General features: G+C 39.8%; 1 protein-coding gene across 2 annotated transcripts; it reads right to left on the bottom strand.

Moving 5' to 3' along the window:
• Window positions 1–805: 805 nt before the first annotated feature.
• Window positions 806–22,433, bottom strand: UTP15 (UTP15 small subunit processome component). Of its 2 annotated transcripts, none has more exons than XM_063295510.1 (13): window positions 22,329–22,433; window positions 20,202–20,379; window positions 19,490–19,582; window positions 17,816–18,000; window positions 16,536–16,714; window positions 15,417–15,542; window positions 14,881–15,016; window positions 11,773–11,857; window positions 10,215–10,361; window positions 7,801–7,902; window positions 5,518–5,651; window positions 3,223–3,281; window positions 806–1,581 (listed from the first exon to the last, which is right to left on the bottom strand). In XM_063295510.1, exons 2-13 carry the CDS (start codon window positions 20,289–20,291, stop codon window positions 1,388–1,390), a joined length of 1,530 nt encoding a protein of 509 aa, XP_063151580.1. In that variant the 5' UTR covers window positions 20,292–20,379; window positions 22,329–22,433; the 3' UTR covers window positions 806–1,387. The 2 variants fall into 2 exon arrangements, with proteins under 2 accessions (XP_063151580.1, XP_063151581.1); XM_063295511.1 differs by lacking the exon at window positions 806–1,581 and adding an exon at window positions 1,590–1,845.
• Window positions 22,434–22,616: the final 183 nt, after the last annotated feature.

Raw genomic sequence — 22,616 nt, 5'->3', positions numbered from 1 at the left:
TTTTTCGTTTTTTTTTCTTGTAGTATACTTTATTTCATTGCTTGTAGTTTTATGTATTCATTGAAAAACTTAATAAAGCTTTATTAAAAAAAGAAATATGCTGCAGACTAGCACTTGGTAGAGTAGCATTGAAGGTTTTGGAAGATATTCAGATGCTATGACATGTCTGTATCTTCAAAGATCAGAATTGTGCAGCCAGTGGTTTTCCCTGTGACAATTGATGGGAGGGGAAGTTGTACTTTGAAGAAGCAAGATGGAAAGTATATTGATTATTTTGAACTTTGATGTTGGAGAAGACTCCTGAGAATGCCATGGATAGCCAAGAAAACAAAGAAATGGATCATTGAACAAATCAATCCAGAGTTTTCACTTGAGGCAAAAATGACCAGGCTCAAATTATCATTATACGAACACTTTGCTCTCTTGAGAAGTATATAAAGCTGGAAAAGGAGGAAGGAAAGAGAAAAACAGGATGACCAGCAGCAAGATGGACAGACTCAATTACAGCAGCAATGGGTGCACCATTAGAAGACCTGAAGGACCAGGCTGGAAACAAATGATCACTAAGAGTAAATATCACTTGATGGTACCATGGCACCACTTGTTGGTTCATGGTACATTCCAAACAGTAGTAATGGTAAGTTTAAGCTTGCATTCTTGGCAATTAGAAATAATAATCTGAAAATCCTGGCAACCCTATCCAAGAATAATGTGCCACTTGGGTTAGATTCCTAAATAATCCTAGTTGTTTGCTGACAACTTGCTCTTATTCGTATCATGTGAGAGAGAAAAAAAATACCAACTATTTAGCCAACTGTTATCATTTATTTTCATTCTGCTTGGATATCAACATAAAATACATTTATGTTTATGATAAATTCTTATCCTTAGAATTTAAAAAATTCAAAAGACATTCAGCAAAAGCATCCTTAGATGCTATATATATAAGATTTTTTAGAGAAATAATTTTGTTTAAAGTTGACATAGAACAATCTCCAAAGACTTGGTTTTCCCAAATGAAAGCAGACCTGATTAAATACAAATGGTCCCATGAGAGAGATTGTAAGTATGGTATGATACAGTTTTCTTGAAGTTCTGACATTTATTTCTATTTTAGCAGCTGACGATTTAATGATTGAAAAAATATTTGAATAATCTAAAACAGAGGGCCTAATGAATTTGCATAAATAAAAGGATAGTTAAATAGCATTTGAATTTAAAAACCCACCCTGGTTGCACTAAAATGTTTTCTAAGAGGTCTTCACTCTCCAGTCAAAAGTAATGTTTATTTTGGGGGGGAGGGAGATATGTAAACACAGTTGGTGCAAATAAGAGCCAAATGCAAAGATTTCACTGGTGAAATTGCTGAGCACAGTTCCAGTGCTTTCTATAGCTCAACAGTTTTGTCTTCATCCATGGAACTGGATTTTTTTCTTGTCATTGTAGCAAACAGTGCATCCATCATTCCCAAAACTTCTAGCAATTCCTCTTGGTAATCAATCTCTTTCTCTACAAGATTTTGAAGTTTCAGAAATTGCTTATCAATAACTGAGGATTGTCCAATCACAGGCATGTATATATCTGGAAAAGAAAAAATGCAAGTTAATGGAATTTGTGTGCTTAATGGGGCTTAATGTATAAAATACAAAACATATTAAGAATTTCCAACTGCGCCTTTTCTAGAATAATTTTAAGCAGGGCATAAACAGGAAAATAATTTGGGTAGCTAGAGTCCTGTCACTATAGAAGACGGTGGAGCAAGTGATGGTTTTTCTATCTGTAGTTCCTCTCCTTCTTGCCCCTTCACCAACTGGAAGTAATGGCTGGAAAAACACCAGTGCCAGTCTGAGAGATAGGGCAACAAAGGGGCACAAAGTTATCCACGAGCCATTTTGAGGGCCCTCCATTTTGGGTCCTGAAAAGGAAAGATGCCCTCAAGTCCAGTTCAACTTCTAGTGACTTCATGGATCCTTTCATGCAGTTTTCTTGGTAACAGTGTGGAAGTGGTTTGCCACTGCTTCTTCCCAGGATGCTTTTCATACATAAATTAGGGAGATTACAGAATTAAACATTTCTGGGCACAGAGATTCAATTTTTAAAAAAGCAGAAAAATATGTATACAGAGAGCGAGAGAGACTATCCATGTACAATTACATGCACTGAAGTTTAGGAAATATTGTTCAAGTACATAAACTCAAGTCTCAATACTCAATAGTTTTTACATGGCAAATAGAAAGGTACAGGTAGTCCTCGCTTAACAAGCCTAATTGGCCTGGAATTTCCACTGCTAAGCAAAGTAGCCCTTAGGCGAGACATCACATGACCACGTCACTTAGCAATGGCAGTTCCGGCAGTCCCAGTTGCAGTTGTTAGGCGAGAACCACGCTGTCATTAGGTGAAGACCTCACACTTCTCCTGCCCTCCCACACTTGTCTCCACTTCAACCCCCCCACCTATCTCCCCCACATCTCTGCCCTTTTGACCGCCCTGCATTCCACCACCGCCAGCCGGGTATACCTCAGCAGCAGCAGGAGGAAGAAGACAGTGAAGGTCAGCTGGGGGTGGCAGGGGGTGGCAGATGTAAGCGGCAGTGGAGTGCAGGGAAGCCAAAAGGGCAGAGATGGGGAGAGATAGGCAGGGGGGAGTTGAAGCACACACTGCAGTTGTAAATACAGGCAGGCTGCCAAGCGCCCAAATTTTGATCAAGTGACTCCAGGAGTGCTGCAATAGTCATAACTTTGAATGGTTGCTGAATGAATCGTTGTTAAGCAAGGACTACCTGTAAAGCAGAAATCTTCCATCCACACAGTGAAAAATAACAAGCAGGCCTAGCTTTCATAAGATTACTGCATCAACCACGTCCTTGGTATTGGGCTAGTTTTTGATATGGTAACATCTAGCAACTTCCACATAGTACATGAAGGCTGTGTGTATATTTTTTTTACCTTTTGGAACACAGAAGGTTTGCTTCTACTGAATTAGACAATCTAGGTCATTGATTAGCTTACCATGTAGGTCACCAAGTCTTTCCTAGCCTTTATGGAGATCCCAGTGATTGATTCTGGAACCTCCTATATGCAAGCATTCACCTTCCTATTGAGCTCTAGCCACCTCCATGCTTCTTTGTGGATTCTACTCTTTCATGAGCAACAAAATGGGTGCAGTTTTGGGATATCTGGGTAAATGTCAATTTTATTCATGTTATTTGATATCTGAACTTACCTATAATCATTTCTGCAACATTTATCAGTACAGGAGCATATCTTGCATCAGTCACATTTCTGCAAATTTAATTAACAGCCAGATGTTAAACTTCACATCATGTTCATTTTTTTTTTTTCAGTTTTAATGAGTTCCAGGAGAAAGAAAGAGGAAAGTCAGTTCTCCCTTACCAGGAAAAACCATCCAAGACACATCATGGTTAGGAGCTTTATTCCACCTAGCAGCAGTCCCCTGGATTATAAACCAGATTATAAACCTCCCCAGAATTATAGCCTGGGGTCAAGATGTTATCTATGAAGCTGGTTCAAGTATTAATTCTTCATGCAGAGTAATATTTAGTTAATTTTAAATAATTGTTTAAATGTTATGGGTCACTCAGGCTACTGAGGCTCTGTATTTTAGCTGTGATTTAAATTAGATTGTAGTGCATTATTGTATTAAATTCTTGATGTTATGTTGTCTTATTTTGTACTTAAAGGCATATAAAACTAACAGTATTACTATGAACCAAGTGTTCAAAAGAATTCAAAATTAAAACTAATTATGTATATTTTGAAAATACGACTGTGATTTCAGACATATTTTCAAAATATACATAATTAGTAATAATCTATGCTGTTTGAGAGTTGTAACGCATGAAGCTGAAACTAACTTGAAATAGAAAAATAATTGGTTTTCAGGAAGTCATCAGGTAGCTTTCTTCAGATTTAGAACTGTCAGCCCTTCAAGGTAGGCCAGGTCAGGAAACAGACTCCACAAGGACTACTGGAACGTTCTGTTGCAGGGCTAAAAACAAAATCCTGAAAGTCTGACAGAGATTCTTTTCCCCCCTTCTTATATGAAAGAGAATCAAGGCAGGGTGATCTTGAGTTTCTTTCTCATTACCTCCTCCCTTCCTGGGCTAAGCTGGTATTTACATAATGGCTACTGAGTACCTTCTTCATACTCCTCTACAAGAACAGATGTTGTGTAATTCAGGAAAGGATGGTACATGGGCCAAACAAATCAGAGGCAACGGAGGATGGGAATAGAATTTGCTATTCTTTTTTTACCCTTCTCCAGTCCTTCTTAATGCAATGTAATGACAGGGCATCATCCTCCAACTTGGCTTTTCAAAAAATTCAGCCTCCTTCCACAACTATAGTTATAGAGCAGGACCATCCACAGAGAAACTGGCCAACTGGAAAGACAGAGAGGACTGGTGCATTCTGCAACACAAGCAGCATGAGAGGAGGATGGAAAAAGGGGAAAAAAACCAAGCCAAAAATGGGAATTTCTTTTGCACAAGAAGTGGCTGGATTGTGTCAGCCAGGCAACATATAAAGGCACCTAAGGAAAAGCTCAGCATATACCAGAAGAACTTTTCAAAGTAATAATGACCAAGACTATATAAGCACAAAAAGCCTACAACTTGACAAACAATTGTAACATCTAGAATTCAGCATAGAAAAATCTGAGTTTATGGTAAGACAAATATACCATAAATATCTTCACTGTATCACATTATTAATGATGAAAGAATATGTTATTGCAAAGAACACCGTCCAGATACAATTCCTTTGAAGGAAGGCTAAATGTCAATGTAATTTGGATTAAAATCTCATGGAAGGCAGCCTGAGATCTGAGAAAGAATCCAAGATAGAGAAATGAAGCCTGAGGTGAGGAGGTTGAGTAAAGCATGTCAGGTAGAGAACAGAGACAACATGCTTCTAAAAGAATGGCTGGAGAATGACCTTTAGAAAAAGGACAGAGAAACAAGAAAAGGCTAGTAGAAGGCTCTAATGGGTCTCCACAGAAGCTAAAATCAGGAAAAGCTGCATACAAGGAGAGTGATACCAGAGCAAAAACTAGGTGTAGATGAAAAGTAGAAATAAAATCCTTCTGGATGTATTCAGTGAAAGAAAGTACAGTACAACTAAAGCAAAACTGGAAATCAGTATATACAGCATATGTAAATAATGGCACTTGTGATTAATGCTGTAGTATTGTGACTTGGTGATCCCAAAGAAGCCAAAGAGAGAGAAAAATTACAGGAGAAGGAGATGAATATAATATGTTGATTTTGAACTAAGCAATTCTTTATAAATAAATGCTAATATTAATATTCTGATGGCCCTCTAAACACAGCTTTCACATTCTGGCCTTTCTCTATTCCCCTTTGATCCAATAAAACCCATCCAAACTTTAAAAAAAATATCTGAAAGCCCCATCATTCTAAAAGTAGAATACCCTTAAGCAATTTATCCCAATTTGGATTACTATAGTTGTCTCTGACAACTAAGTTCTGGTAATTACCTTATTAAGAAAGAAAGGAGGACACTGAGCTGCTTTTCATCCCGCCCAGCGAGTGCATTTTTCAGTGTTCCTCTGCGGTTTAATTCTTGCATGACAGCAACTGTAACTTCAGGTGGATTCTTTCTTTCAGGACCCTAGAAATAGAAAGCATTTAAGAGCACACCCTTACAATAAAGTGTTCTCAGGTATTTAAACAACTCAAATGTCTTTTAATACATAAAGAAAAATGAATGAATGAATAACTTTATTGATTAGTCAAATGACCATATCAGAAAGTTGGGCATCAGCCACTATAAGATATAAAATATAAAATATGATATCATAAAACAGCTAAAATACAGTAAGATTAGATAAAATATACTATGGTAAGATAAAATACAATAAAATACAATAAGGTAAAATAGAGATAAAATTGTAAGATAAAAATGCAAGATATAATAAAATGAGTAATAAACACAGAAACAATGTGAGTTTAAATAAATTCATCACCTTTACATGCCACCCCAATGTGTTCTATAAATTGCGTTCTCAGTTGGACAGCTCCAACAATTCTATTGACCACATATGTATTTGTGCCCGGGAGGAAGTAACATAGTCTTTTGTTACGGTCCCAGTATGTGGTTCTCTCAATTAATGTCTGATGGTACTGAGCCCTTGCTGGGGCATATAGTTAGCAGTTAAATAGGACATGCGCAATGTCTTCTACTTCGGATGCTCCACAAACACCTGCTCTCTCAAGGTAAGGCACTTGGTGGAATCGTCCATATTTGACCATAGAATCTAGTTGCTCAAATCTTGCTCTAGTAAGAGCTATCCTAAGGTATGAATTAATTCACAATGTAACAGTTTACATTTAAAAGCCATTCGTGAAGCAGCTTGTTGCAATCTTGTCTAGCTCCTGTGCAAGTTTTCTAAACCAACATAAGACTTTTTTTTTCCTGGAAAATTGCCACCCCACCCCCACCCCTCAGTTTACAAGAGTAGCAGATTATATAGGTATTGGCCAGATGCTGGCATCATGTTAATTTATAGTTATTTCTGGGCCAAGGCAATCTTTATATTTTGCTTTCTTATATGAGTAAATTATATTTTAAAAAATGGCTTACCCCACCTTCACATTTAATGATGAAAAGCAGGTAAACATTTCGTGGAACTAAATATGAAAAGCATACAAAAATCTTTTGGTTCCACTTTTCCTTAAAAATACTTATATGCTGATATAAGAACCTGAACTGAAGAGATGCCCCAGGTTAGCAGCAGAGAATATGTTTTGCCCACAAATGGTCCCTGATTCAAAATCTGGCTTCTCCAAGAAGGAAAGGCACTGATATGAAATCCTACAGAGCACTTGCTAACCTGAGGGAGGAAACCACTCAACTGCCTGGCTCCAGCCTAACCTAATCTGGTCCACGTGGCCTCAAGTGAGTCTCAGCACTTTCCTCAAACAACCTTCTCCTCCCTGGCATAATCTCTCTGATCTGCCTTCAAGCATAGCTCTAGCAGGAAACACACGAGGTGAGAACCATGTCCATGTTTCCCCACTTTGTCTCCTCCTGCAGACAAAAGCATTCCAGGCAGGGAAGGTGGGAAAAGATGACTCGCGACTTTGCTCTCTACCAGCGGCCTTTGCCTGTGCAAGAGATGGAAAACAATGGCTCTCACCTCCTTCCACAGGCAGAAGTGATACTGTAGGTGATGGGGCTTCTGAGGGGGAACATCACCCGCTACCTTACAATCTGCAGCAGCAGTGCTCTGCCTTAAAGGTGCAAATTTTCCAGAAATACTGATAACAGGGGGAAAAGCTTTTATTTTCCTCTGGAGGATATAAACCACATTTCCAAAATTTGAAAACCTGAAATGATTTTAGCAGCCTCTTTTACCAATCTAAAATCACTTTGATGCTTTCGGAATGTAAAGTGTAAAACAGCAGTAAGAGAAAGTTTGTGAACCTTAGGACTCTCTGTAATCCTGCAGTAGTGTGACTTACAATGTGATCAGAACTTTGTAAAATTCTATTAACATATAAAGAGATTCTAGTTAAACCCTCAGAACAATGTCATGTCTTTGTTTTTTCCTAGGCCTTCATGTTTCTTCATGTAGAGTCTACAGAAGACTTCTTCAATACTTTTTTACATTAAATTTTTAGTATTTCGCACTATTAACAATAGTGCCAATATTATTATATACTGTATGTAACAGAAGGCTTGTATTTATGAAAATACAGATCACATCCATTGCAGAGGATTTAAATGTAAAACAATGGTTCAAGTAACGTTATCTTACTTGAAGTACTGCATCCAGAGCCTTGGAAACCTGGAAACTTCGCAGGAACTTGTCATATTTCTTCAAATAGTTCTTTACAGGCTTGCTCACAAATAAATCTTCCTAATGACAGGGAAAGAGTCGGAGAACAGTCAACAAGTGGTACAAATAACAGATCAAAGGAACACCCATGGGATCACCTATTTCAGGACTTAAAGCAGAGATTGTAATCCAGTGCCTGGAAAGGATAGCACTCCCACACATACAACCCAAAGTATGGATCCAGTAAGTGGATGACACTTTTGTCATAATACAAAAGAAGCAACTGGAAGAAACTCATGAAACCATCAACAACATCTTTAATGGAATAAAATTCACAAGGGAGAAAAAAAAAAAAAAAACACTACCATTCCTGGACAACCTCATCAGTAGAGGAAATGATGGCAAGTTAGAAACACAAGTCTACCGGAAAGCTACCCACACCAACCAAGTGCTCCATTACCAGTCCAACCTCCCACAAGAGGAGCTGTGTAAGAACATTATTCAGACGAGCACTTACACACTACAGCAACCCAGAACACCAGAAAAAGGAAACAGATTATCTGTACAGCATCTTCCAGCAAAATGGATACCCCCCACAACTTTATCAAAAAGTGTCTGACCACTCAACCCACTGCAACCCAACCAACAGAAGCCATGAAAAAGGATTAACGCTGCCATACATCAGAAACATCTCAGAGACCACCAACTGATTGTTACAACCACATGGCATCACCGTAGCACATAAACCAACTAAAACTTTTCAAAACATATTAAGTAACCCAAAAGACCCAATAGCCCAAGAAGAAAAAACAGGAGTTATTTACAACACACAGTGCAAAGACTGTAACAGCCACTGTGTAGGACAGACAGGCAGAAGACTAGCAGAGCGCATCCACAAACACCAACTAGCAGTCAGAAGACATGATTAGAACTCCTTAATCTCACAACACATGGACAGACTCAACCATAGTTTCAACTGGGAAACTGTGAGCATCCTAGACCAAGCCAAATCCAAAAACGCCAGAGAATTCCTGGAAGCCTGGCACTCAGACAAAGCAGCCATCAACAGACACATAGAGCTAAACAACATTTATGTACCATTCAAAAGAGACAGTAGAAAAGCCAAAAGACCAGAACGCCTCCTCACCAGCAATCAACACCCAGATATGCAAAGATTAACACCACGATTAACACCAGATGAACCATCAAACAGCACAATACACCTTAATCCAAGGAACTATTAACTCAGTCAGTCAACCAAGCAGCAAACAACAGCCCAATCAAGGAATTCCCAAGAAGAGAACAACACCTCCACCAAAACAAGCAGGGCAAGCCATGATATATAAACTGAGAACAAGGCCCTCTTCCTGTTTGCACTGAAGATGTTGCCTAGTCTGGCAATGAAACATCTGCAAGAAAACAACAAGGCTCAGAGAGCACCAAGGACTCCATGGTCCAAATAATTATTCCTGTTTTAGCGTCATTTTTTCCTTGTTTTATTTAATTTCCTCTGCCAAGAAGAATCTATAACCAGATACAGTTTGTTCTTGTCAAGATTCTCTTTTACCCAGGTCCACCGCTTCATACACCTACATCACGGAAAAAAGGGGGTACTGATTTTGGGGCTCTCACCTGACTAGATAATCTTAGGTGATGATTTTAAACATTCTCACTGCAATCCAGAGTATCTCCCACAACACCCTGCCCAGCCCATACAAATAAGCAAAAATGTTCTTCTTTGTGTTGTGGCGATGGCAGAGCTAATTCAGAGGAGCCAGGAGAAAAGGCATCCTCGGCCACCATAAGTAAACTTTGGAACTTCCTACTTTGACACCTTCTCTGGTGAGATCCCCTCCACAGGCTTTTGTAAGTATTTCAAATAACCATACTTTTGTGTCATTTAATATTTTAATTCTTCACTGATTTAAATTGTCATCTATGCATTATACAAGGTCAGGCAGGATATAATTTTTATGTAAATAAAATAGATCCTTTTACATGATAAAACAGATCCAATTAACTCAACGAGACATAGTTTCAGTAGACAACAGACTGCTTTGTGGGCCTTCCAAATTTTGTTCACTTAGCTTTGAACAAATATGATTACAACTTGATTTCTTCTCTGACCAAGTTCGCAACTAGCCACTTCTGCATTTTAAATGCTGAAGTTCAGTATCTAGTTAACCAGAAGACCTTTGTTTAATTAAGGTTTTTTTTTTAATCTGCTTACCCTAGCTTAGCTTTTCCAGCCTGGTCCCCTTCCAATCGAGGGAAAACATCCAGTGAAATGTAGCCCAATTAATTACCCCTCACAGCTTTTGTTCTTCAATTCTGACACATGCAATTCACTAAGAAAAAAATAGGGCTTTCTCTGAGCATACTTTTCTGCATACCTGCTTTGGCAGATAGTTTCTTCCTTTCACAAAGGTTCGGTATGCAGGCCTTCTCCTGTGAAGAACCTCTTTTTCTCCTTCATGCTTCCGATGTTTAACATTCAATATGCCATTTGTCATGCCTACAACTAGAGCTTCATCCTCAGGCTGAAAAGGAAAACAAGGTTGGCTTAATCCATATATTTAGTTCCATGATATTAATTTTATGAAAATATTGCCTCACAGAGAAACTGGCTTCTACCATTACATATGAAGAAGCACTCTACAATGTCAGACTGGAAGATTTTGATAAAACTATCTCAAATCACCAGGCTGGTGAGGTTAAACCCAATCCATTTTTCTAGCCCAACTGTCCTATCCATTTGTTAAGAATTCCATTGTGCTCAATGGGGCTTACACCTCAGTAAGTCCCTTTCATTTGCTTTGTTCAACTATACATGCACGTACTTAAAATGAAGTCAATCCAAGGTAGCTAACTCCTCAAACAACCTCCAAAAGCAGTGAATTCCTTTATCGTAGGCCCATGATCCGAAACAAGAAGTTTAATTAATAAACAATGAGACAACATTCCTGATAGAGCCTTTTTCTAAAACATTCCTCATGTCCTTCCATACCTGTGCTGCAACAAACTAATGTGGTTAAAGACTTTTAATTTATGTAACCTTTCCTAACTGATATCTTCCAGTTATGCTGGACTACATTTCCCAAACTCCCAGACAGCCTGGATATTGACTGTATTGTCTAGAAATCAGGAGCTGTAGTCCAATGCATTTGGAGGCATCAGGTTGAGGGAGACTGTCTTAGTAGACAGCCCAACATGATGTGATAGCAGTACAGTATTATTTCATGAGATACAGCTACACTTTTTTTAAAAAAAGCGGACTTAATAATCTGCCTAAAGAAGCTCTAGATGGCCAAAAGTAATCAGACATCTGCCTAGAGAACACATATTCCAGGCAACATTATTTGGCTGTTGCCAGGTCAACAAAGCATGTCCCAATTGTTGCGGTGCCTACCCTATGGAACAGCCTCCCCACTGAGGTTCAGATGGCCACAGCCCTGTTGGCCTTTTGGGAGGCCTTAAAAACATGGCTGTTCCCTCAGGCTAGGGCCAGGATATTAGTGGAACCCCATTTGTAGGTTTTGTGCTGTACTGATTGAGGAGTTGAGTACTTTTAGCTGGTGTCTTTTATTGTTATTTTTATATGCATATTTTTGCTTTTACTTCTTTATTAGACACCCAGTTATTTGATTTATATGGGCAGCCATATAGATTTGCAGAATAAATAAATAAAGTTGAAAAGCATGGCATTTGCACAACTGTCTTCTTTTACAAGAAAATCCATTTTTTAAATAAATGTTTTTGTATCCAGCAGTTTATATTCAAAAACTTAGACGGATAAGCATTTTTCGCTGACAAAATCTGAAGGCCTAGAAAACAAAAAAAATGGCAGGGTTTACACATTATGTTAAACCAAAAGCAAACCAAACACATTTGGCTTAGAGCAACATGCGGATCCAACTGTACACCTACCAGAAGACTTATTATACTACTTACTGCTAATGCGAGACTGAGAATTGATGCTTCATAGTTAAAGCTGTGCACTACTTTGTAGGAAGTTGTACTGTAAATCTTCACATGCCTACAAAAGAAAACGCCCATACCATAGTGAGCCCTCTGCTGTAATTTGTAAATATTTTATAAAATAAAACAGATTATACAATGTTGTTGATAGCATGTCATTTGATCAGAAGTGAGTGGCATTCCTTAACTGGGTTATTCTTCCCACTGCTCCAGCAGGCAAGACCAACTTTTTTTCTTTTGTAACTTTTTGGCTGCAGCGGCAAGCAATCTCAGTGTCTGGCAAGCAATTAGGCGCAAGGACAGGCACCTTCCACCATGCTACAAACAGGAACTTCACAATGTCCACTCTCCTACTGTGGCCTGAGGGTTTCCTTAGCTGGGATTTACCAGGATGGTCTCCAGAACAGGAGGAACCATTCACTGAGCAGACTTAGGAACAAGGCACTGTATGTTGTAGGATCTGTCTGCTGAAGGAAACCTCAGCAGAGGCCTGTGAATTAAAACTTGTAGTGATCCTAAAAATGGATCTTATTCCTAGTCTGCACATCCTGCTCAGAGTAGCAGGGAAGGCTGCAGAGGTGGTTTATGCTTCTAGCATAGTGGGCTATGATTTATCCACCAGGACAACAAGAGACTGGGCATCACTGCAGTATGCTATGCAGGCTTTATTTATTTTATGTTATTTATTTTCTATCCCGCCTTTATTTTTTATAAATAATTCAAGGCAGGGAACATACCTAATACTCCTTCCTCCTCCTATTTTCCCCACAACAACCCTGTGAGGTGAGCTGGGCTGAGAAAGAGGGACTGGCCCAAAGTCACCCAGGGCCAGGATTAGAACTCTCAGTCTCCTGGTTTCTAGTCTGTTGCCTTAACCAGTAGACCAAACTGGCTCTATCCACTGGTGATTGTTGTAGAAGATACCCTATTGCCAAAGGAGGATTGCTGGAATGAAACAAAAACAGCCCAGAGCCTGATCTCCTTCAAATAAAGTTTGATGGCTCTCTGAACATCCATCTTGTGCCACTGCTCTCAAGGAGGTGGTTGGGTTGGGGCAAAAGGAAGTAAGCAAAGGTCCTACATCCTGTTGAATGACAAAATTTAATTTTAAGCCTAAATGTAGGGTCTGTACCTAGCACAGACTCTAAAAAGCATTGGAAAAGTCTAATAGCTAATAAGGCCTCCAACTCTGTATGATCTTATATGTGCAAAAAAGTCTACAGGCAGTCCTTGCTTATCAACGGTAATTGGGACTGGGAACTCCATTGCTAAGTGACGCAGTCGTAAGGCACAATGTCACATGATCGCACCTACTTATGACGGCAGTTCTGACAGTCCCAGTTGCCGTCATTAGGATAATACTGCACAGTCGCAGCATCCTGTGGTCATGTGATCACCATTTGTGACCTCCTGCCAGCTTCCCCATTGACTCTGCTTGTCAGAAGCCAGCAGTGAAGGTCGCAAATGGTGATCATGTGACCACAAGATGCTGCAATATCATAATTGCAAGCTGAATGCTCAAATCGCAATCATATGACTATGGGGAAGCTGTGACGGCTGCAACTATGAGGACCCATTGAACAACTTTCTTGTTCAGCACCATCGTAACTTTGAACTGTCGCTGAACAAGCAGACATTAAACAGGGACTACCTATACTTATTTTTCAATAGTAGAGGCCTGGGCAGATGGTTCTCCCTCCTGGTGGGCCTGCCACTCAAGGGACTAAGTCCAAAGAAGAACTGCCACAACCATTTTAAACTCTCCTGATGTTTCCAGGAAGAATTAGGGTCTTCCTAGCCATCAGAAATCATGGCAGGCCCACAAGAAAGAAGGTGTAGAAAATGTTAAGAAAACTAGAAGAAAAATGGTAAAGATACAGTTGGGGAGTTCTTGTAACCAAGCTGTTTACCAGAGCAGGCAGGATGAAAAAAACTGGTTGGGTGGTTGCTCTCTACTGCCCTCTAGTAGCTAAAAATTTATTTGGCTCTGCTTTGTGGGACAGCAGGAAGAGCAACCCAGCTAAAGATAATCTCTGATAGAAAATTTAAATGACCTAGTAAGAATTTATAGCTGGACCTATTCTCAGGTTGATTTATTTTAACAGAATTGCAAGATCTACGTAATAAATATACGACTGACAAGTAAGCAAACCAAAACCAACAAGAAAAGTACTGGACTGGATCTAGAGTTTGGTTTCATACGAAGGAGCCTTTCCTAAAAGAATTCTGCTCGGAACCCCTGGCTTAGGGGAAGAGTAGATGATTCTGCCTCCTCTTGTAATTTCCTAGCACCACCTCCAACTGTCCCAAAGGACTCAGCAGCCCACCAAGGCAAGTTTTTAGGGGATCCCGGGTACAGGAAGAGGAAGGGAGGGTCAGACAACATTCCACCATTTCTATCTTCTCTTCTAAATTATGGAGGGCCAAGTCGGAATTCAAGCAAGGGGCAGTGACCTACACCCCCTGCATCAAAAGTATTCTGTGGGAAACCAAAGGAATAAGTGCACTAAACTTTGGAGAGACTGAATGTACCTGAAAAACCACGCCCAAAGTCCCTAATATTCCCAGCCAAACACTAAAGAATTGCCCCAGGCATTTTTACATCATGCCATGACATCACCAGCCCCTCAGGAATTCTGACGACAAATATTTTCAAAAGTTGCCTCAAGCTGTAAGAGTGATACCCATCGCTGATTTATGCAATTACCATACAGACAGCTCTGCATGTGGTGGTAACTCTATGCACCCCTTCCTAAGAATGAGTCTCTTTGCTCATGCATATGAATAACATCATCACACTTCCTCTAAGCTAAGGGAAAGACAGCAATCTACTGATGGCACTGAAACCACATCATTAGACCTCTAGCCCTGATTCTGAGATTCAGTAGGCATCACTGGGCTTGCAAGTTTCACCTTTCTCTTTATGAAAGGAAGAAGGGCACTTCCAGTATGTTGGGAATGCTGCTAAGCTGTATGCCCAGTTTTTGTTTTTGTTTTGCAGTTGAATATACCATTATTTGCACAGAACTATTAGTTAACATGGCAGAAAAAGCTTGAAAGAAAATGCTGAAAAATACAAACCGGTCTAGGGAGCCTGAGAGCAGCCTCTGACCAGAGCTACTCAGACACAAACAGGTTACAGTTTTATGGTGATTTCTCAAGGACACTAACAATTGGCCTCCTTTAAGTATATCCCAGATTTTAATATGGCGACCACCTGCAAAGTTTAAAAAAATAGTATGTTTATACATACATTTTTCTTTGGAAGGCAACTTCCAGTTTACTTCTCTTCCCATTCTATTGATCACCCTCTTCTTTACTGACAAAATGGCTTCTAATGGATTCAGCACTTTCACTTGCAATGGGACAAAAGAAACCAGAATATAACTAACAAAAGGCTTGCCAAATCCCACCACCCATTAAGCCAACTGCAGGTCACTAATCACACATTACAACTTACCAGGACTTGATATCCTTCCCCAGCCCGTGCTTGTGTAACCCAAATAAAAAAGGAAACTGGGAAACAGAGTTTTTGCATACGGAAATAAATATGGGATGTTTTGCTGTAAATAGGACAGGAAAGAGAGATGGAAAAAACTGCTTATTGAACGAAATACCTGCTGTCACAAGAAGACCTTCAGAAGGAAAGAGATTAACGCTCTCAACCGGCTGTCCATGTTCTATCCTCATGATGCTTTTGTCTGTCCGTGTATCAAATACTTTCACTGTATGGTCATAGGAACCTAGAATGTATCCCAGAGGAAGAAAGGATTTAGCACTTCAAAACATATGAAGGAACAGCCCATGACTGTGCTTTTGTTCAGAACTAAAACGCAACCTAACATTGCCAGTGCTGTGACACAAAGGCATGGGGGTTGCTGGCTTTTTATGTGTGGCAGCTTGTCCTACTTATCTTGATCAGGGTTGTTGCAGTTTGTGTGCCTGTTTCCAACTGCCCAATTTGAAAAATTACTAAAGTGATTTTATTTATTTATTTATTAATCAAATTTAGCCACTGCCCATCTCCCCCAAAAGAGTAATCATTTGTAAGAAGAAAACCAACCTCAGCAATAACCAAGATCCCAACATAAGAGTAACTTATAATGTGAAGTCAGATATGCCATCTAAGTATTTCATCTTCTGATTCCAAAATGTCTTGACTGCAGAATTTTTGAATTCTCGAACTACCATTGTAATTAAGTCATTCTTACAAAAACATTCTTAAAACAGAAAAACAACCTGAATCAGGAAAATCAATAAATTTTAACATAAATAACTAGGAAATTTATTGTTTTTTATTCGTTTAGTCGCTTCCGACTCTTCGTGACTTCATGGACCAGCCCACACCAGAGCTTCCTGTCGGTCAACACCCCCAGCTCCCCCAGGGACGAGTCCGTCACCTCTAGAATATCATCCATCCACCTTGCCCTTGGTCGGCCACTCTTCCTTTTGCCCTCCACTCTCCCTAGCATCAGCATCTTCTCCAGGCTGTCCTGTCTTCTCATTATGTGGCCAAAGTATTTCAGTTTTGCCTTTAATATCATTCCCTCAAGTGCGCAGTCTGGCTTTATTTCCTGGAGGATGGACTGGTTTGATCTTCTTGCAGTCCAAGGCACCCTCAGAATTTTCCTCCAACAAGGAAATTTATAACTAGGAAAATATTGTAACTGTAGGTAAATGTAAAGATCATTCAGGAAGTCATTTTGTCACCAATAAATGTAAGGTAAATCACAAACCTGTTACAAAAAGATCTGCATTCAGTTTGCTAGTACAGCCACATCTCACATAATCTGTGTGCTCCTTGTAGCATGTTATTTCCGATGAAGTTGAAACATCCCAGACCCGTGACGTGTAATCATCTCCTCCAGACATTATTCGGTACTTATCAGACAGAAATCCTACGATGTGTACTGCTCTACAAATCACAACACCAAAAACAATGAATAAATATAAAGCTATCTCAACTTTTGCTATAGTTAAGATGATATAACTTTCATATCATGAAACACTGGGATATGTATATTCTATAATTTCAGAGTATTAACACTGTTTTCTGAATTCTTGAAGATTATCTGAGTTACTTGAAGATTATCTGAGTTACTTGAAGATCGTCTGAGATCATCTTCATCACTTTAAAACCTTTACACAAGACTTGAGAATGACATATTAAAGATCTATAATATTTATAAATAGGGAAAAAGTAGTCCACCCAATTCACATGGAGAATACAAAGAAAATGGCTGGGTTCACCCATCATAGTAAACAATAATGGTCCAGTTGTTCTGGGTTTAGCGTGATGTGCTAAACCAGGATATTATAGGCCACTCAGAGTCAGTTCTCATTTGAACAGCCTATAAGCTCTGCAAATAAACAACTAAACAAAAAACCAAATAAACTTTTATTAGCAAATAAAATTTATTCAACAATTCATATTTTAAAATCCTGTATTATGCATCAAAACAGACAAACTCTAGCCACGTTTTTAAAACATACAATTATGAAAGCTCTGCTTAGATCAATAGTCAAACATGTCCAGACTGTAAATGTTTTCAGTAAGCAAAAGCAAAATTAAAAGCAAAATTAGTAATCAATGTTATTAAAAACATTAGTAACTTTTCCTTAATTTTTCAGTACCCAAAAATTTGAATGTAAAAAGTTTTCTGTCACAGTTAAAGACAGGCAGATCCGATGGAGCACAGGTAAACAGACAATTCTGTGTAAACTATATGACAAAAGCCTGCACTTTGCATCATGATTACATACAAAGCATTTTTTAAATCAGTGCACTGTGTCTAATGACATTATAGAATATAGACCCAATAGTTGATAAAACAATGAGAACTTGTTACTTATAAATATTATATTTACAACATAACGACACATTTGTTGATTTGTTGAGAAAGCCGATGCTTCAAAACATCTTTTCTCACATCTGAAATTGCAATTACTCCAAAGTACAGTTGTGGATTGAAGTAATCAGGCAATGAATCCAATATAGTCATGTTCTCATACTTACTTAGTGTGGCCTTCGAATTGCCTTAATGGTGCTCTCCCACCAATGTCAAAGATGCGAACACTGCCCTCTTCGCTGCCAGCAACAAGCAGTTTCCCATCCTCTCGATATGTAGCACAATAAGCTACATCTTTGAAGCGAGAAAATGTTTTGATTGGCTCTTGTGAATATCGTCCGTAAATGTGAATCTAAAACAACATGTAATGCACACATCTTCATTCAGAATGACATGGGAAACAGCCAAAAGCTTTGTTGCTTGTAGTCACGCTCCATGCAGAAACCATCCTCCACATGCCCTACTCCAATGTCAATAACCCTGATTTTCATTGCACAGCTACTATGTGGCCAATGTGAAATGGCCAAAAAGTAGCTCTGGTTTGCAGCAATGTTTTTTTATTTAATAAATTTATGTTTAACAACCTGCCATGATGCTCTTTATTTTCTTCATTTTTGATTCACTATATACCTTTGCGGCAAGGTGTGAAAAGGGTTCCTTATTCTGGCCTTTGGCCTAATGAACTTGTCATCATATGGCCATCATGATGATTTTGAGTTTGAGACCTCTGATCTATAGAGTATCTCTTCTCTGCAGAAAACCAGTTCTTTCTCAGATATATTTAGAGACTCACATTTATTGAGGCTCACATTGTTTGGTATCACAGGGATCCTAAGCATCACATGTTCCTTCTCCCTAGGTAGCCAAAAAATGTCTGGAATGTTTATTTCCCTTCTTGATCAACCTAGTTTGTTATGACTTATGAATCCAATAAACAACCACTAATTCAGCTTTCCACAATTGGCTACAAAACTTTTCCCTGGAACAAAACTTCAGTAAGATTAACTAATTTAGAGTTTTAACATGGCTGTGCCAGAATGAAAAGGGGACTTTACAAGCTTAAGGCTCCTGAAGCTTATTGTTACTGTACAGAAGTCTGGGTGGAGGGTGATCAGTTAATCCCTTGAGGAGGCAGGAAACTATTGTTCCCCCCCTCCTCCATCCATGGATCCCTCAGCTCCTTAAAGGGGCTGAGGATGATTTTACCACCTCTGAGGGAATGAACTGAGTGAACATCTGCTGCCTCCACTGCAGCTCTTGAAAATGGTCCCAGGGAAGGGAAAGATATGCAGGAGGGGGTGGGGGGCAGTCATGCCTCTGGTGAGGCAGCTGCTTAAAAGATGAAGCTTTGAGAATGGTGGTTCCAACTTTCTGATAACTCTGTGATGCTGCCAGAAAGAATTAGGGGCTTCCTAAGCCTTCAGACGACCTGACAAACAGTGAAAATTAAGACAAAAAGAGCAGAAAATCAAGATGAGTTGGGAGCTCGTGCAGAGACCCAAGTATCAGAGAGAGAAGGACTTGGAGGTAGTTCTCTGTGGTGACCTAAAGGCTACAGAAGAAAATTCTTTGCTCCTGCTGCTCAAGCAAGTGGAAGGAGCAACCCAACTAAAAATATCTGCCAGAAAAAAATATACAATTATAAAAGCCCTTTGCATACAACAGAATTGCCTATGCATTGTTTTGCCTGTTCCAGCACACAGACACATTTCTTCTACTGCAGTCAAAATAGGATGGTACAGCAAGCAAATTAGCAGAGATTCACTATAATATAAAATAGAATTAGATTGTAAAAAAAAATGAAGATAATCTAAAGAAAAAAATTATAACTTAAGCCTTACCCTTGATGAGGCTGTGACAGCATAATTGTATGGAGGAACTGGAGAAAAGTCTATATTATTCACTGCACCAAACTCTTTTATCTGAATGGGAGTCTGAAAAATGGTAGCACAATGTTAAACATCTTTCATTTTTAAGACAATGTGATTAGAAGAATATTTACAAAAGACTGAAAGAGAAAAGTGACAAAATCTTTTTTAAATTTAAAACATGAAACATTTTATGTTCTCAGCACTGCAACACCATAAATTGTAACAGGGGTACATGTACAGTGAAACCTCATTTTAACAGACCATTTGGGGTGTCAATTACTCCCAAATTTTATAAAACAAGAAAGTAGGTCCCCATGGTGACTTACTTCATTTGTGTAGTATCTTCATTATGCAATTATACATTACATAATATAATTTGCATAATTAATGTAAAATGTAGGTTAAAGTACAATAAATTCAACTGCCTCATCCAGACAACTCCATATGCAACCAACTTGTCTGGCACTTATGAGGGATGTTTGGATGGAATCTGATCCATTGAATCTAAAGTCAGCTAAATTCGGGATCCATTAAATCAAGGTTCACTCATGGATGGGAAAATGCAGAAGTCATATACGAATTTTGTATTTTTTTTCTTTTTTCAATTAAAAAAAAGCAAATCAGGCAGATTTACTAAGAACTGACTATATCAGTTTCAATTCCTATAATTATGTGTTATTACCTTGTAATTCTTCCAATACAAAGTATCCTTTGTAATTTTCTCTCCAAGCTTTGGAAACGTCTGAACTATTACAGGTTTGTAATTTGCCATTACTTGTTAAATGAAATTTCTTCTAGTAGCAGAAAGTAATCTTACACCTGTAAATTTTGTAAGGCTAGAATAATCTTCTAGATGCAACCTTTTAAAATAAAAAGCAAACAGGTTTGTTTAAAATGGAGAAACAGGTAAGGATACAATTCTCCCATCTTCTTTTATCTAAAATATAAGTGTGTAGAATAAATATTAGAATTCAAACTACTGCTCAGGACTAATCTGCTTCACTCCTTTGACAAATGGGAGGTGATAAAATTCTACATTAATCTACAATGCATTTGTTACACTTCATTTAAAACAAGTACAGGTAGTCCTCGACTTATGACAACAATTGGGACCAGAATTTGCATTGCTAAGCACGACCGCATTGCTTAGTGACGATAATCCCTGCAGTCCTGGTTGCCATCATTAACTGAATCCCAGATTATTAGGCAAGGCAACTTCCTGCTGGCTTCCCACAACCAAAGTCAGTGGGGAAGCCGGCAGGAAGTTGCAAGTCCCAGGCGGGCAGGCAGGTAAGTGGCTGCTGCCAGGTGGGGGAGGGAGTGAAAGGGTGCAGGGAGGGTGCAGAGGAGGTGCACGAGAGGAGCAGCATGGGTCGGGAAAAGTCTGCAGGAGTGCAGCGCGGGTCAGGGAGGGTACACAGGGGTGTACAAGCGGTCAGCATGGTGCAAGTACAGAGGGGCTGAGGAGAGTGCACAGGTGGGGGAGACTTACCCCGGCAACATGTGACCTTCCCTGCTGGCTTCCCCACTGACTTTCTGGGGAAGCCGGCAGGGAAGGCTGGAAATGGCAATCATGTGATCACAGGGTGCTTGGCAACCAATTGTGAGAACAGGTTGCCAAACACCCAGATCATGATCAGGTGACCATGGGAGTGCTGCAATGGCTGTAACCTCAGGGACCAGTCATAAGTCCCTTTGTTCAGCACTGTCGTAACTTCAAGTGGTCACTGAACAAATCATTGTTGAGGACCACATGTATTCTATTTCTCCTTTCCATTCAGTTTTTTATATCTAAAATGGAAAATCTGCCCAAAAGCTTCTATACCAATGAAAGATTCATATTTCTCCTTGAAGCCAATAGGTACAGGCTCTGAATAGGTTTGTTGTTGTTTATTCATTTAGTCGCTTCCGACTCTTCGTGACTTCATGGACCAGCCCACGCCAGAGCTTCCTGTCGGTCGTCAACACCCCCAGCTCCCCCAGGGACGAGTCCGTCCCCTCTAGAATATCATCCATCCACCTTGCCCTTGGTCGGCCCCTCTTCCTTTTGCCTTCCACTCTCCCTAGCATCAGCATCTTCTCCAGGGCGTCCTGTCTTCTCATTATGTGGCCGAAGTATTTCAGTTTTGCCTTTAATATCATTCCCTCAAGTGAGCAGTCTGGCTTTATTTCCTGGATGAGCAGAATTCTCAATTAATGTCAACTATCACACCCTTAGTAAACTGCAAATGACAGTTTATAGCTGATTCAGAGATACATTTCAGACTTCATAAACCATGTTTATGACAATAAAGTATATGCTCAATTCTGACCAGAAAATCCAGGTTTGTCATTTTAAAATGAAAGATATCAGATTGATGACAGACAAAAGGGAGCACTTCTCACTGCAAAGCAGTTAGTTCCAGAGCTCACTGATACCAGGTGTGCCAGTGACAACTGCCTCAAGAACCTTTATTCGAAAGCCGCATTGCCCAAAATACCAACGATTACAAGCGGAAGAGCGGTGCTTTCAGGACCCACATGAAGGCTTTCCAGGACCATCTGCTTGCCTGGCGCTCTTATATGTAAAGTGCAGGCAGGCAAGCAGGTGTTAATCTCATCTCATCTCATTTCCTGAAAGGGAGACGACCCGACGGGGAAAGCAACGGCTCTTCCTTGTCTGCCTACCACTAAAACGCTACAGTTCACCGACTGGGGAGAGGAGGAGGCATTGGGGCTAAAAACGCTAGCGGAAGGAGACAGTTCCGTTTCCAGAGGCACGGGGCCATGCGCCTCTCTGGGAATCCCCCCACGGCCAGCCCACGATTACCTGGACCTCCGGGTCTTCTCGCTCACGCTGTCTCCAAGGGAGCCTCCATCGCAGCGCAGAGCGTTGCAACTCAGCGCCTACGTCATCACATCGCGTCACATACCTAACTTTGGCACCGCCCCTGTTGGGGGCGGGCCCTTTTTTCATCCGCTAAGGCTCTCGCTCTCTTTTGCACCTCCCATTTCATTCCGCCACATGGGGGCAGAATAAGCCGGAGAGAACACGCTTTGCAATTCCCGCCTATCCTCAACAGACTTTTGCCTCAGAGGTTCCGTTGTTCTAAATTCA

The sequence above is a fragment of the Candoia aspera genome, chromosome 2, assembly GCF_035149785.1.
Source record: "Candoia aspera isolate rCanAsp1 chromosome 2, rCanAsp1.hap2, whole genome shotgun sequence".
NCBI lineage: Eukaryota > Metazoa > Chordata > Lepidosauria > Squamata > Boidae > Candoia > Candoia aspera.
Note: the sequence above shows the minus strand (reverse complement) of the source record. Positions and strands in the feature narration are given on the sequence as shown.

Excerpts from the sequence above, each read along its gene's own strand:
- UTP15 (XM_063295510.1), bottom strand. The coding sequence starts at position 20,291 with ATGGCAAATTACAAACCTGTAATAGTTCAGACGTTTCCAAAGCTTGGA. Across the intron at positions 3,282-5,517 it reads CTCCTTTCTTTCTTAATAAG|AAATGTGACTGATGCAAGAT; the intron begins GTAATTACCAGA and ends TTAAATTTGCAG. Across the intron at positions 1,582-3,222 it reads TGTTGCAGAAATGATTATAG|ATATATACATGCCTGTGATT; the intron begins GTAAGTTCAGAT and ends TTTCTTTTCCAG.